At 50.8% G+C, this 14,178-nt stretch overlaps 3 protein-coding genes across 3 annotated transcripts; 2 read left to right on the forward strand and 1 right to left on the reverse strand.

The window, feature by feature from the left end:
- Window positions 1-3,290: 3,290 nt before the first annotated feature.
- PHYSODRAFT_285131 (hypothetical protein) lies at window positions 3,291-3,877 on the forward strand. The gene is made up of 3 exons (XM_009522912.1): window positions 3,291-3,343; window positions 3,594-3,641; window positions 3,662-3,877. Exons 1-3 carry the CDS (start codon window positions 3,326-3,328, stop codon window positions 3,800-3,802), a joined length of 207 nt encoding a protein of 68 aa, XP_009521207.1. The 5' UTR covers window positions 3,291-3,325; the 3' UTR covers window positions 3,803-3,877.
- A 1,216-nt stretch (window positions 3,878-5,093) lies between these two features.
- On the forward strand, window positions 5,094-6,432 carry PHYSODRAFT_485654 (hypothetical protein; the record flags this gene model as incomplete). Its single annotated transcript, XM_009522913.1, has 2 exons — window positions 5,094-5,315; window positions 5,386-6,432. 2 exons carry the CDS (start codon window positions 5,094-5,096, stop codon window positions 6,430-6,432), a joined length of 1,269 nt encoding a protein of 422 aa, XP_009521208.1.
- A 1,066-nt stretch (window positions 6,433-7,498) lies between these two features.
- On the reverse strand, window positions 7,499-13,901 carry PHYSODRAFT_326876 (hypothetical protein; the record flags this gene model as incomplete). The annotated part of the gene is made up of 5 exons (XM_009522914.1): window positions 7,499-10,784; window positions 11,324-11,415; window positions 11,481-11,618; window positions 11,703-12,111; window positions 12,706-13,901. 5 exons carry the CDS (start codon window positions 13,899-13,901, stop codon window positions 7,499-7,501), a joined length of 5,121 nt encoding a protein of 1,706 aa, XP_009521209.1.
- Window positions 13,902-14,178: the final 277 nt, after the last annotated feature.

Here is a 14,178-nt window from a genome sequence, read left to right on the forward strand (position 1 = left end):
GGATGCTCGACTTCAGTCACGTCACGGCTGGCTACAACAACAGGTTCTTCGGAATGCAGCAGATCGTTTTCCACCCGGACTACGGCTGCATACACCTCATTGCGAGCAGACTTCGCCTCACCACGACGTCGCTGGCGGACCGGACAGCGGTTGATGCTGTGCCCTTTCCGCTTGCAGTAGAAACAGAGCCCCAGACGGCGGCCTGCGCCCGACGGTGCAAACTCTTGACTGTCCCAGTCAAACTACACTACTGCCACGTTCGGCTGGGGACAAAACATGTACCGGTTGCCCGGTCCAAGAAAACCGCCCGCTTGAATGGCATACTAAACCTACTGGTGACCGCGCGCGGCTTGGTGTGCGTGTGCATCTTGGTGTCCACGTGCGCCTTGGTGTCCGCGTGCGGCTCGCCGTCCACGGTCACCTCGTCCTTCTTCAACGTGGCTTTATCCTTCCATCGGAAAACATAACAGTAGCGCGTCTCGAGTCCTCTTTCGAGGTCTCTTCGCGCATGAGATCTTTCACCCTACTGCGAACTAGGGCTACGCTTAGGCTGGGATAGCATTTCACGCGAGCAGCAAGGGTCTTACCACAGTAGTAGTATGGCTATCAAGGCGCGTGAGCGCAATCCCAAAGGTTAACTATCCGCCGCCTCTTTTGTCTAGCAAGTGAGAAGGAGAGCTATCAGCTTCATAGACGATAAACCTGGACCATTATAAGCTCTACTAGTATGTATTATCCTGGGGGGCAGCTAGAAGAGCTGTATGGACAGCCTCACACAGATTAATTCGTCGAAAAAAGTTGCTTGTACCTCAGGCAACATTTAAACAACATCTCGCCACACCATACTCACACAATCGTACGCCATACCTACACAAATATAGCCATATTGACATCCCGACCGCTACCATACAAAGTCAATTGACAATGAAATGAGGACAGCGTTAGCGACAAGAGAATGCAGGATGACCAATCAGCCTACAACTACACTGTATTCCATAGTTCCTAGTTACTGGCGGATAACTGAGGATGTCTTACGTCCACGCAGCTGAGCTCTTGGCCTACAAATTAAACCTGTCCGCCTGGATCTCGGGCAGCCTCGCTGGCATTACACCTTTTCAGCTTCAAAATGGCAAATTGCTAGTTCAAAATGACAAAACGTAAGTTCAAACTGTCACGAATAGAGACAGGACCGTCTTACAATCTTATACGAGCACAATTGGCTGATACAGCTCACTGTCAGCCAATAGATATTCGACACTCTGTATTTCTATATATCCCACTATTACAAACAGGTCTAGGTATCGGTTTACAAAGTATTGTCGTTTTGATTTTACATTTTGACGGATTGAATTTTCTTTTTGCCATTTTGAAGTTGAAAAGGTGTACTTCATAGGCTCCATATAAAAAATGGCGCTGCAAACGCTTACGTTCTTAGCTCTTGGCCTACAAACCAATCTGTCCGGTAGGCAGCTTCGCCGGCAGTAGATAGTTGGCTCCATATAAAAAAAGGAAAATTCCGGAATATGACTCAAAATGAAATTTTGTGCAAAAGGTGATACAAGGCTTTGTGCCAAGCGCATTTGGCCACCGATAGCGGCCAGCACCTGAATGCCATGCACATCGCTGAATGCACCAATTGTGTCAACGCGAAGGCGGTGCCGGTGTAGGCATCGCCCTCTGCTGATAGTTGTTGTGGTGGAGTACGGTCGCCTTCTGTATCGCTTAAGCGACACTGCCCACACTGCATAAAGCATCACCGACGGCTTGGATGCCTTACTTCCCATGTCGCCGCTGGAGGCAACAATGTCGTGGCCCAATGCCCTAGCAAATGCTGCTGAACCTGAAATATGTGCTCTCGACACAAATCCTTCTATCACCTTTTGCACAAATTTTATTATTGAGTCACCTTCCTGAAATTTCCCTAAGAAAAATGATGGTAGGCGCTGCAAATGCGGGGCTATGCCCCTCATTTGCTACTTGCATGTGAACATAGTACGTAACCACTGTTTGGTACTGCTATTGCATGTATTGATGGTTGTTGTTTTGGATTTGGCTTAGCTTTGTACTGGCGCCAAAACACGGCGCCAAAACACTCGACCACTCAGTAGGCGAAGTATTAGCACAAGACTTGGCTACTTCGTAGCCAAAGAAGACATCTATTAGTTTCTTCAAAGTGTTCCAGTATGAAAGATATAGTTGTACTCGAGTTGGTAAAATCGAGCTAACGTTAGATACGACCGAGCAGACTTTTTGGAATTTAAAGCAGTCCTCCCAGCCTAACGCAACGCACCCTTGTAAAACCATGGTTTCTTTCGTATTCTATATTAATTGTTTTTGCACTCGGCAATTATCTGTGAGCCACGATTTCTAGTCGCCAAGATGCGCGCCGTATACACCCTCCTAGCTGCAATATTATCTAACCTAGCAGCCGTGGTGACAAAAACATTAGGATCCGCGGTTTTCGAGTGAGTCAGCAATGTTGTCGCACCAAATAATCTGAAATTTAGGGGCTCATAACAGCCTGCAGTACCTACCGGACTGAGCTCAACCTTTAGATCTTTCTTGTAATCAATGAAAGCCCAAAGGCTTCTCATGATAACGTAGAGCCTCCACTACAGACAGGGATGTTAAGAGTTCTTTTATTGAGTTTTCTTTAATGTTCTTTTATATTAAAAGAAGAAGTTGCACCACAGCCATTTTTTCCTTTTATTCTGGGGTTACAAATATTACTCGTTTTAAGTTTGTCAAGCTGTAACTCGGTAAAACTAGCTTCACCACCGCGTCATAAGACTGCCTCGAAAAGCTAACGCAAAGTCCTTACGTTTAACAGGTCATTCGAGGACCTTCACCACCACCATCTGGTAGATTTATACTGTTCATGGCACATAATAAAAGAAAATAAAGAAGATTTCTTCTTTTAATGGCCAAGAAAAAAGAAAATTTTCACTTCAAAAAAATCGTTCTTTTAATATCCCTGACTACAGACCGACGTCCCCGCCCTCCAATACATTCATCAATGACCATGATCATGATTATGTTTTGTAGTTAAGTGGAGAGAAGCAAAATCAGAGTCTCAGTTTAACCCTTCCAGGTCATAGAATCGATAAATAATAGCAACCCTAGTTGGTCTGCATGATGGAGTCTTCATTCTCAGCAACGACTCTATCGCTAGCTTAATCCGGGGGGGGGGGGGTTGCACCGTATCCAGCAAACATTCCAGAATTTGACGGGTCGCGAGCAAGTGTCTGCCAAGGGTCGCCTCCAAGGATCTCCGGGCCCTTGGCCTTCCTGGGGGGAATCCTCCCTAGGGAGCCCAGGAAGGAGCATGGCGGCTGCAGCGACGGCTTGCGCGTGACCATGGCCGACGACGGGAGTCGGCACAGGAGCAGCTCGCGCACGACGACGGCGATGGCGCTCTAAGAGGGCGGCGACTCTATGGGTCGTTGTCACGGTGGTGGGAGGCCCAGTCTTCGACCACTCTTTCAAGCTCGCGGCAGGCGACCGCGGTTCAAGCACTCAAGCCACGCCTTCACGGAGGCATTTGGGCGGTGTCCTTCGGGATGCTGCCGTCATCCGATGTTGTTAAAGCCTAGGCTCACGCATCCTTCAGCACGCGCCGGACGAACGCGATCAACGCTCAAGTCAAGTCTCCATGGGACAGCGGCCGACGGCCGCACAACAGGAGGTGCAGGGCCCCTGTCCTATATCTGCCGACCTCGTGGGTGGCGAGTACGATCCACCTGACCTCGCACCAGACTCTGCTCCAGAGAGCCCCCTCCCTAGTGACGCTTTGCACTGGTGAGTCCCCCGGTCTTTAGTAGTCGTTAGCGATCGTATTAGGTAAGTGACAATAATGATCCTCAATTCAAAAACAAAAACAAAAAACGTATCCAGCAATACAACAAATAGCTCCTAGTTGTGGCAACGGGTTCGTTTCCTGGAATGTTGGTCGCTGGGACCAAAAATTATTTACCTACATTCCTCGCAGCCGCTCACTACCGATATAATAGATACGAAGACCGAGCCGAGCTACGTCACTACCAGGAGCTCTCCTGTAGATCGACGAGCTTCACAGAGTGCATACAACAGAGTACCTGGGTCGTTTGGTTGGTTTCCGATTCGCCTAAGACGTCGAAGAAGTTGCAAGGCTAAAACGGAAACCCCTCGGTTTCCCGATCACGGAGGAAGAAGTATCCATAGTCTGTTCGTGCTTAGATTTCCTTCCTAGCTAAACCCACCACGCCACGCCCTGAGGCGGTCAAACACAACTACATTTTCCTCACGAAGTGATTGTTGGAAATCCTCCCTGGGGAACGTCGCAGTTCGTACAAGCCGCCTCTACAGCGGCAACCTATGTTTTATGTGTTATACACAACGATGTGGCGCACCTTAGAAAAGCTTTAGATTTTAGAAACCTACCGGAAAAGTTCAATTGAAGTTGAAGATAACGGTTGAAGTTCATACAAAACTCATACTGAACTCAAGTGACTCAAGCGACCCCGCAGTGCTGCAAGGCCCCCGTAAATAGGGCTCGGACTCCATTGGCGCAAAGGCGCATGGTGTCAACTTGAACAGACGCACAGTGGATACTTCGCGACCCTTCGCGAAAAATCGCAGTACCGTTAATTTGCGTGTATTTTCATTTCTAATAGCTTCTTCACACAATATTGTTCCAGCCCTAAACTTACTCGAGAGAAATACCGTGGATTGCTGAAAAGGCTACACATTAGGAATTAACTGAGATCTGGGAGAATTTGGCCACATTCACAAACCCGACGCTGTCCCTTGTGAGTTTTACGGACCTGTTCCGCCGAGCTCCTTCTTACAAAACCCAAATGAGCTGTACACCAACTACACATAATACGGTGTTGCCACTACCCGTTTTGTTGATAAACGTTTTGATGACAAAAAAACTCTAAATATACGTTTCTACAGCCCGGAAAAGCGCTTGTGCTTTCACATGTCCTGAAAGAATTTCCCCGCTACACTCGGAAATCACAAAATGCCGCGGATGAAACTCCAGTCCATTTCGAGCTCAACCGCCGCTACGATCGCATCGTAGTGCACTTCCAAATTCGTCGCTGATCCCTAACATGGCGGCGTTGCCTCCGCTCGCAGGCCGAAGCTATGAACTGCGTGATCCTACGCTGGAAGAGCTGTATACAGGCCCCGCGCGTGCGCTTCCCGATGAGATCCAACAGCTTCCAGCCGAGGACACGGCGTGCACATTCTGTGGCGTCAGCTATTTCGTGTTTGCCGAGGTGCAGACACTGCAGTCCACAGTGAAGCAGTACAAGAAAGTCTTTCGAGTGCGCGTGCTGCATTGTTTTGAGACTGAGTGAGTATCTGCACTGACGTTGCTGTTGTGTACACGTCTGTTACCAGGACTTCGTGCGGTTCATGGAGCGCGAACGCTCCGTGGCGAGAGATCTACGTCAACAGATTACCGAATTGAAGGACAGTTTTGAGGAGGTGGTAGCGACGTGCAGTGCTAGCACCAAGCAGCTCGGAGATGAGAGTGAAATCCAGCGCGCTGCAAAGCGAGAAGCATTGGACCAGCTTCAGAGAGTGCAAAGAGAACTAATGGCGTCGGAAGAAGCGTTGAGAGAGCTACAGATGTTGTCAAAACAACACGAAGAAGAGCAAAAGATGGCACATGCTCTTGTCGAGCAGAAGCTGCGCAACGAGATTTTGCACCTGTCGAGCCAAGTTGAGAGCTGCAAACTACTGTCCGAGACGCAGTTAGCAGAGTTCAAGCAGACCCAAGAGCGTGATCAGCTCCGCATTCGGGAGCTCGAGGCGAAGCTGGTGGAAAGCCAAAGCCACTGGACTGCCGCTGAGAGGCAGATGATCACCGAGCGCGACGTGTTAAAGCAAAAGCTCTTGGCGGCGAATGAACGAGTGGAGCTAGAGTCAACCTCTGCGCAGCAGCTAGAGACTCAGCTGACTGCCATTCGCGAAGAACTCGCTCGTGTCGTGTCTGCGAGTGACACAGAACGAAAAGCAAACTCGCAAATGAGCAGCGAAGTTATTCAGCTGAAATACCAGCTACAGACTCTGGAGAAGACTCGAGCCCAGCTCTACTCGGAGAACGGACGGTTCAAGGACGAGAAGTACAAACTGGAAGACGAAATCAAGGCTCTGCGTGTTCGCGCGGACCAATTGCAGGGCCAGCTAAGCGTCAGTACGTCGTCCACGGTGAAGGTGAAGGCTGACTATGCTCGGGATCTGGAGAAGCTTCGTAGTGAGCATGGAGTGGAAATTAACCGACTGCAACGGGATCACGGACGAGCGATTGAAGAGCTCAAGGCGAGTCAAAACACCTACCTCGAGTACCTCAAGAAAGAAACTGCGGAGCTTCAGACGCAAGGAGAAGAAACATCTCGCCAGGCGATTCTGACGCTAGAAGAGAGAGTAAGATGGATGTACTGATGAGAATTTCACGAGTTTGTTGACACATTTTGAATCTGTTATTGTGTGAATAGCTCAGCGACGCAGAGCGCAGAGCGAGCGAGTGGAAAGACCGAGCATTACAAAACGCCAGCGAGCGAGAGGTATATAGTTCTTGAAGCATTGTTTTGCATGCCGTACATAGTATATTGACCTAGTGATGGCTTCTACAGGAGGCTAAGCGCAACACCTCTCACTTCGAAAGTATGGTTCAGATGCTGCACGACAAACTCAAGTCGAGTGAGCGCGACAAGGTGAATAACAATATATATTTTCAAGCTATTTAACATACTGACCGAGTTTGTACAGCAAAAAATCTCGGATGAAGCCAAGACCACCAGCGCTTCGCTTGAGAAGAAACTGATGGCTGCTCAACGCGAACTTGATAGCGTTCGGCAAGGTACTGACCAGCAAAAAGCCCTCAGGGACAAGAATGCAGCACTTCAACAGCATACCCTTGATCTTCAGAGTCAACTCGGAGAACTACGAGAACAACTCGCTAGAGCGCAACCTCAAGCTGCGTGGCAAAACGATCCAGCAAACGGCAGCAAAGGGAGACGCGAGGAGTCCAGCAACCAGGATAGCCACGACAACGACAAGATCATCGAGCAGCTTCGGCATACACTCAAGCAGAAAGATCGCGTAAGTGAAGCGTTGTCTGCCAGCTGAGCGCGAGTCACAACGCTTGAACTCATTTACGTGTGCTTGTTTGTGCCGTCACCAGGAGATAGCGCTGCTTCAGCAGACAGTTCATCGCGAATGCATGGAGCGAACCTCGTTGCTGGAGAGGATGAGGAGCGGCAAGGTGCTTCCAGGGACGGTGGTCCCCGCAGTTTTCAATAACTCTGAGCGAGCAAGTGCGATGCAATCGGCGACTTCAAGTAGTAGTGAGGATACTAGTGGGAGTACCGATCGCGCTGAGCATGCTGCAACTGAAGAGCAGCAGCCCAAGGCATCGTTCTACGAAAAGCTCAGGCGTGCAGGTTCCAGGAAACCGAAGGCCAGAAAGTAACGCGCGCTACCTCTAGCAAGGGGATAGACCTCAAGCTTAGAAGTAGCAATCGTCATCCGTCTCCTCTTCGTCACTCTCTTGATCATCACCACTGTAGCTGCTGTCGTCTTTTATCCAGTACTTCATACTTCCCTGCATGATCCGCGCGATTCGTTCCGTCTCCGAGTCGTGGGCAAATAGAGAATGGGCAGACAAATGGTCATCCTTTTCAGATGCTTGACGACTGCACTGTGCCTTCTTTCCCCATGTGATATCCGACGATGAAAGCCAGCCTCGATTACCACTGACGCGGTAGTGATCACCTCCACCGGAGACATCAAGTGAAAAGAGTAACGGAGTACTGCTCATGTCGCGCCTGATAGTCTTGCTCTCGGCATTTCGTTCCGATCGCAGTAGTGGTGAAATCACTCTGGAAGTGTCTACGAAGTCTTGCTGCCGCAGTCCAATCGAAGATGGTATATCTTGCGCGATACTTTTATCGAGAATCAAACGCTCTGCCTTCGGAGAAATGGGGCCTCTAGAGGCCGTCGGAGTGGAACAGGTACAAGTTTTGTCACCAGTGTCCTTGATTTCAGATGAAGCAAAGCTTGCTTTAGGCGATAAGGTCCCGATGTCACCCTCTAGATCCTCGTGGCATCTAACATCCTCGGTAGATGCAGGTGGCTTCTCCAACGACTTGGCAACATACAAGTCACGCATCTCACGCAGCATTTCGTACATCAGCTCCAGTTTCTCATTTTGCAGAGCAGGAAGAGGAGTAGCTTCGTAAGCGTTTTCGCAGTCTACGGTTAGCTGCTCTGGGCTGACCAACGTGGATTTAGGGGAAGGTACGCGATCTTCTCTCCTGCCGTCGATGCCATCAACGCTATCTCCAATATCATCAGTGATGACGCTGCTCAAGTCATCACCCATTTCCATACCATCGCTGTCCTTATCAACCTCCAGACCTCCATTGTCTGCGGGTGCCTCCTCCTCGAACGGAGCTTCGCTACCAACAGCAATCGAAACGCGTGCCATCGCATCACAACCAATGTCAACAGTTGACCGTTCACCACCGGCGCTTACTTGAGACTCGTCATTCCTACGTGTATCTCCACAAACGTAGTTACCACTCACACTCGGCGAGGATTCGTTGTCTGTCTGAGCCAATTCACAGAGATCAGTCTGAACACACTTATCAGCATAGTCGACTGTACGCGCAGGGCTAGAAGGGATACACCCAGGAAGACGTTCTGTATCCATATCGGCACATCCGGCTGGCTTCTCCAATGACTTGGCAAATTGTGAGTCACGCATCTCGCGCAGCATTTCGTACACCAACTCCAGTTTCTCCTTTTGCGGAGACTCGTGAACGCTTTCGTTTTCTACGACGCGGGGAATTAGCAGCTCTGGGTGACCCACCGAGGATGTAGTCGAAGGTACGCTCCTGTCGTAGACACTATCAGAGCTATCCGCATCATCGTCAGCAAAGTCGCTTTTCGAGTCATCATGCAAGTCCATATCATCCTCGCCAACCTCCGCACAACTGCTTTGTGACGATACCTCCACCTCGTACTGAGTTTTGCTCTCATCAGCAATCGAAACGCTTGCCATTTGCATCTCATCGCAAGCAACATCAACAGTTAACCCCTCACCACCGGCGCTTATTTGAGCTTCGTCACTCCTAGGCGTATTTTCACAGACGTCGTCACCGCTCACGCTTTGCGGGGATTCGTTGACTGCTGGAGCCCAGATATTCAGTTCAGAGATTCCAACCAGAGCAGACGTATCAGCGTGTCCAACTGGTTGGGCAGGGATAGAATCAATACACTCTGGAAGGCGTTCCGTGTCCATAAAGTTCCCGACATTATCTTCCAGCGATGAGCTCTCTGCACAGTCATTTGATGCGGCATCATCAGCACTTAAACCACTCCCCATATCGCCTGTCGAATCAGCCGCCACAATGTCACTCACAGGAGTCGCCTCTTCACTCACAGCAGCCCAATTTTGAGCATCGTTGCTAGAGGAGCCGTAATCAATTTCAGGACAAGGAGATTGGGCACTCATAGGTGCAGTTTCTTCTCCCGCCTGAACTTGCTCCTCCTTAGCGAACGCCACTGCCTGTGGATCAGAGATAGATTCATCGCCGCTTACTGCATCGACAGAAACTCCACTGCGGTCCAAGCCGCCACTCGTTTGCGGGGAGATTGCTGTTGGTGATGCTACCGGGTACTTCTCGGATGATTCTTCATCTACCCTAAGCGGCGACAGCTCCATTTCTTCAATTCCAAACGAAGTTAGCGTAATCGGCTTGAAAAAGTCGTCCGTCAGCTCTAATGAACTGCCGTCTGAATCGCCATTGTAAGGGCGAGCGTCGTTGGCGCTTGCTGTGTCGTCTTTCTGGTGAGATTCACAGTCTGATTTCGAGTTGGCGATCGGTACATTCAGCACATTCAGCGCATCCACCGGGTCTTCTCCATCACGGCTGACCTTACCAGACTTTATTAGGTCAAGACCAACTTCTGCGCTCTGGTTCGCTATACCCGCTGAAGTGTCAGCCGTACGCGATGACGTATTGGTTTCGAAATCCGCTATGAAATTCTTAGCCTCAGTGCTTGTAGAATCACCCACGTACTCGACGCTGCCAAAGCAATCTGAGAGCACGATATCATCACGATCGATCGTTCGCTCAAGAGTCGACAATGGCACAGTGCTGTACAAGATTTTCAATGGTAGCACAGTCGGGAGTCGTTGCGACTCGTCATCTTCACTATCCCATTCGATCGGTACGTCCACGCTAACTGATGATGCATCCATCGTACTTCGGCGCATCGTGCTCTCAGCAACCACAGTGCGTTTGTCAACTGCTTGGTAGAGATTCAATCGCGCCTCGCCCGTGGTCACTTGACGAGACTGCGTTCCAAAAAAGCCATGTTCCACTTGAAACGAGAACACCACCTGGCTTTGAGGCCCCAGCAGCGGCAAGTGCTCATTCAGTTGAGAGCCTCGAAAGCTATGAACAAAGGAGGAGTTCAAGTTCTTGTCCACTGCATCCCACCACAATGCAAACGGAATTCCCTTTTGGTAGCGCGTGCCCCCAGTTAACACCAGATGTCCCTGCAGTTCACACCCCAACGGCGAGGGAGATTTCACACCGTGTTGGTGACGAGTGCCACCCGTGTGGCCCTCATGCAGAATTGCAGACCTCCAACTCTCGCGGATGTTAAAGCGTACTTTGCGTAAGACCACACGATGCTCGCGATCACCCAGATCACTTTCAACGACATCCGAGTTCTCAGACAAATTCTCCAACCTTTGCTCCATCCTATCATCTTGAGTGTATCTGTCCACAAAATTCACCCGCGCGGTTTCAAGGGTAGGTGCTGTCGATACGGAGTCTGATCGGCTATCCGCAGTTGACTGTACGACGCTCCACGAATCGGCGGTCGGTTCGCTTAACTCTTGCTTTGTTTGGCTATCTCGGAAGTTGCTGAGTTGCTTTCGGCAGATAGCTCCACGCGCAACTCCTTGCAGCCTGACGATGGCTCGAATCGTCGATGCCCATACAAGAAGCTGAAACACAACAACAAAATGAGAGTAAGGCGAAAAGTTAATGAACCCGCGCAGAAAGAAAACTGCATCGACTGTCATACCTGTTCTGCTGTCCCTACGCACACTCGAACCTGAAGATACCCCGCTGCATGTCCTGTAAACGGATTTTCGATGGCGAACCTGCCATCTACGCTGACAGGAGGAATAGTGTTCTTACTGTAGCTGAGCAGATCAACTTCCCCACTCCTGTTATAGGTAGTCGATCCAAATACTAGGTTAGACCCCAAGTCAAGAACGGTTGACATGAACTTAGCAATTGCTCAATCGAACCTGAAAACCTTCGTGAACTCATTAAGAGGCACCTTCGACAGACCTAAAAGGGTAGACTCAGCATCGCCGCTATGCAACCACACTTCAATAATCTTCAACAGCACGGATCATGAGTTAGTCCAGCATAAACATTCGATATTCTCAATTGAGGACGTACCAGGTACCCGCTCGAAAAGTATTCGCTGGCATCGTCGGCAAACATTGACTGGAAAACGTGAATACTACCCATGAAGTCGGCTGACAACGACGCTGAAAAGTCTGAGCAAACGAGCTTCCGCTTAGCAGTCCGCTCAAACTTGATCGATGGCGGAGGTCTTCTTGTGAATACTGACGGCACCGAATAATGAAGAGAAATACTTGTCCCTTCCCGCCATGCCACCACCGCGTCACTTCCTCTGGATCCTCCGTTGCTGGCAGTGAATTGGGCTCGATCACCTTTGGCCAGAGGCGATCTATTACTAGGAGATTCAAAGAGCTTTACATTCGAGACGCCGTCGATCATCACACCAAGCTGGAACAATTCAGAGCCACCAAACTTGGAGGCAAATTCCATTTCCCCGACCAGATGCTGTACCAGTTCTCTAGCATTTGACAAGGCAATCTGACCCTTTTCGGAAATTCTTTCGCTTGGGTTCGAGCTCACGAAAGAGAAGTCGAAATCTTCCGCACTGTCCTTGGCATCGCTAGAACCTCCACTTTCAGAGAGTGGGTTGCTGGGGGTTAGATCGGAAAACTCATACTTGACCTTGAGATAGCCGACAGGTGGTGCTTTCTTGTGTCGTGGCAGCCTGTTGATCCGAGCACCTCGATGATCGCCATGAGCGACCTTCCTTGAATCAAGCCCGTTGTGATCTCCCACAACAAACAGCGGCACTGATGTTTGCCGATCGTGATTATCTCGCTCCGTATCGAAGAGCGCCGTACCAGGTAAGACCCCCTCAAGGAGAATGCATTTCGACGGACGAGGAAACAGGTTCTTTGCTTCTCTCTTCTTGCTGCGCCGCGCATCACTTTGATTCTCGCATCTGACAAGAAAATGAAGCTGTTTTATTCCGTCACATTTGCTTGGGGTTGAGGTGTCGCCCCCAGGATGAAATGATGGTGGAGTCAACGTCATTGTACTGCTGCATTCGAGTTGCCAATGTCGCCTCCGCAATGAAGTGGTCACCGAAAAGGCAGATACTTCAGGAAAATCGGTTTTATTCGCGTTCCGGTACAGCAGAGTAGCCACGTGATCGTGTGAGACGCGGATCTCTATCGGACTGAATCGACTTGACACTGACGACGAATCTCGCAGGTGATGGAGTTGATGGGCAACGAAATCGCGTTCCAGCTCCAACGATTGAAATGTGAGCGTCAACGCATTAAACTGATCAAGAAACCTGGAATCAATGCCGCCATTCAGTTGTGCAGTCATCTTGTTCTGTAGTTTAGCGATCGGTTCAGACTTTAATGCGAAAGCCTGTGGCTGGTCCTCTTCCCATTTCCCCGTAGTATTCGTGAATTCTGTGTAGGGGTCACGCCCATCACCCTTCTGCTCCCCAGCCAGCTCGTCTGGAACATTGAAATAAGCACCTCCTTGATCTCCTACTTGCACCACGTCCAACTCCTTTCGGTTCTCAGTCTCCTCGTCCTTTACAGCTCTCTCCATCGACTGCTGCAGTGCTTTGCCCTTCAACAAGAGTCTCTGAATCCACTGGGAATCATCACTCGGCGTACGCGATTCCACGCCCACGCCCTCTTCCCCTGTCGTCCTCTCCATAATAACAGTGTTCTCCTTCTTATCACCCTGTCGAGGCCCTACGATCAACACCGGCCTCCTCGCCTCCTTCTCCGTATCCACAACCGTCGCCCACTCTCGATTCGACGGCAACGACGCTGACGACGCCGAGCTCACTTCATTCACATCCTCATCGCTCTCCATCTTCTTCTCCTGCGCCTGCACCTGCTCTCTGGTCCTCACTTTCGTCTCGTCCGTCCATTGAACAGCGAAGCTCACGGCCAAATAGCCGAGCACCTCGTCCTGCTCTCCTCCTTCACTGGGCTTGATCTCACACAGAGCGTTTTCCCTCCTCAGCGCCACCAGCTTCTCCTCCGCCGTCATCTCTGCGTTGTCCCTCTCCAGCTCCAGACTCAGCCTGCCCTCGCCCACCTTCTTCCTCGAGTCGCGGTCGATCACGTCGAGCGCCAGGTGCCTCATGTCCTGGAAATATTCCACCAGCTGCTCCGGCTGCACCGTGACCGGGTAGTTCATGGCGATGGCGCGCTGCGGCGCGTCCTCCGCCTGATGCGCTTGAGGGCCGCCGTCTCCTGACAGTAAGCTCGGGCGGAAGAGGCTGCCGGGCGCCTGCTCGCCCCACCAGCGCACGCGCACGAGCGCCACGCGCGGCAGCGGCCGGGAGCTCACGGCGCTCTCGAGAATGTGCGGCACACAGAGCGTCACGGCACCGCAGCGCTTGCCAGACACTTGAGGGGGCAGAGAAGCACCTGTGAGCTCCTGTGGCAGCGACAGGAAGCGCCTGGACAGCGACATATCGGCCAGCGGAGCGCCGCCGCCGGCCGGAGCGGAGCTGCTCATAATTTTGACAGTTGAAGGCTGAATTGTGAATTTTCGCGTTGGAAAACGTGAAACTTGAAGTTGTAAGTTGTAGAATGGATTAGTATGTTACAGTACTGTTATAAGGCGTGCACGACGTGGGTTCTTCTCGAGTTGGTGCGCTCCGAGCTCTCCGAGACTTCACTGATGGCTGTTTGACTGGTGCTGTAGAGCGAGGTGGTGCTGATTGTGAGACTTGGCTTGAGAGTTGCTGAGGTCGGGTCCGAGTCCGTTAGTGTGGTGAGCTCGGACTGGCGGT

The sequence above is a fragment of the Phytophthora sojae genome, assembly GCF_000149755.1.
Source record: "Phytophthora sojae unplaced genomic scaffold PHYSOscaffold_2, whole genome shotgun sequence".
In the NCBI taxonomy this organism is placed as follows: Eukaryota; Oomycota; class Peronosporomycetes; order Peronosporales; family Peronosporaceae; genus Phytophthora; species Phytophthora sojae.